General features: G+C 43.1%; 1 protein-coding gene across 1 annotated transcript; it reads left to right on the forward strand.

Annotated features, from left to right (window-relative positions):
• The first annotated feature begins 6 nt into the window (after positions 1-6).
• On the forward strand, positions 7-946 carry LOC107735734 (atypical kinase ADCK3, mitochondrial-like). The gene is made up of 3 exons (XM_016547322.1): positions 7-22; positions 108-194; positions 272-946. Exons 2-3 carry the CDS (start codon positions 165-167, stop codon positions 563-565), a joined length of 324 nt encoding a protein of 107 aa, XP_016402808.1. The 5' UTR covers positions 7-22; positions 108-164; the 3' UTR covers positions 566-946.
• The last annotated feature ends 11 nt before the right edge of the window (positions 947-957 follow it).

The following is a 957-nucleotide window of genomic DNA, read 5'->3' on the forward strand; positions in this document are numbered from 1 at the left end:
TTTCACTGATGTTTATATTGAGGTAAGACATATAAAATTGAAAGTAAACATTTATTTAAATGGATATTTTATTTCTTTAACTGATTGTATCTTCCTCTTTAAAACAGATCATCAAGGCTGCAGCAGATGGCGATCGGGAAGGAGTGCTGAAGCGATCCATAGATATGAAGTTCTTGACTGGTTACGAGTCTAAGGTAGTATATACCAGATATTTTTGTTTTAAGCTACACATACGACAGTCATGTTAACACAACCTCTTCTCCTCATTCAGGCCATGGTGAACGCCCACGTGGATGCGGTGATGATCCTGGGTGAGGCTTTTGCTGCCAAAGAGCCATTTGACTTTGGATTGCAGAGCACCACGGAGCGCATCCACAACCTCATACCCGTCATGCTGAAACAGCGCCTCATCCCTCCACCCGAAGAAACCTACTCCCTGCACCGCAAAATGGGCGGCTCCTTCCTCATCTGCTCCCGCCTGAATGCTAAGCTATGCTGCAAAAACATGTTTAGAGAGGCCTACAGCAATTACTGGAGCAATAAGAAGAAAGGTCCAAGCCAGTGACACACAGGGCTTTTTAAACAAGAGAAACTTGGATAAGCACAAAATGCTCTGGCCAGTCACTCGAATGTAAACGAACGGCACTTTTGTCTCAACTGACTCAACCGTACCATCATACATGTTTTTGGCTTTTGTTTTTCCCTTTTGAGTGTGTTAATGGGAAATAATGTCCATGATTGTCCATGGTCGTGTGGTGCAAAGAATGCTATTCAAATGAATGTATCTGTGTGCCTACGGAAATTCCTATAACGGGGAAAGTTGGTTACTCATCAGGCGTGGCGATTGGCTGTAGAACATTTCATAACCAAGCCAACAGTTTTTTCCAGGTTGCCGGACTACACTTGTGAGGACCGTCTCCCTAAATCAGTATAATTAACTCTGATACGTATATTGTT

Source organism: Sinocyclocheilus rhinocerous, unplaced genomic scaffold, assembly GCF_001515625.1.
Source record: "Sinocyclocheilus rhinocerous isolate Xijiao unplaced genomic scaffold, SAMN03320098_v1.1 C36268002, whole genome shotgun sequence".
NCBI lineage: Eukaryota > Metazoa > Chordata > Actinopteri > Cypriniformes > Cyprinidae > Sinocyclocheilus > Sinocyclocheilus rhinocerous.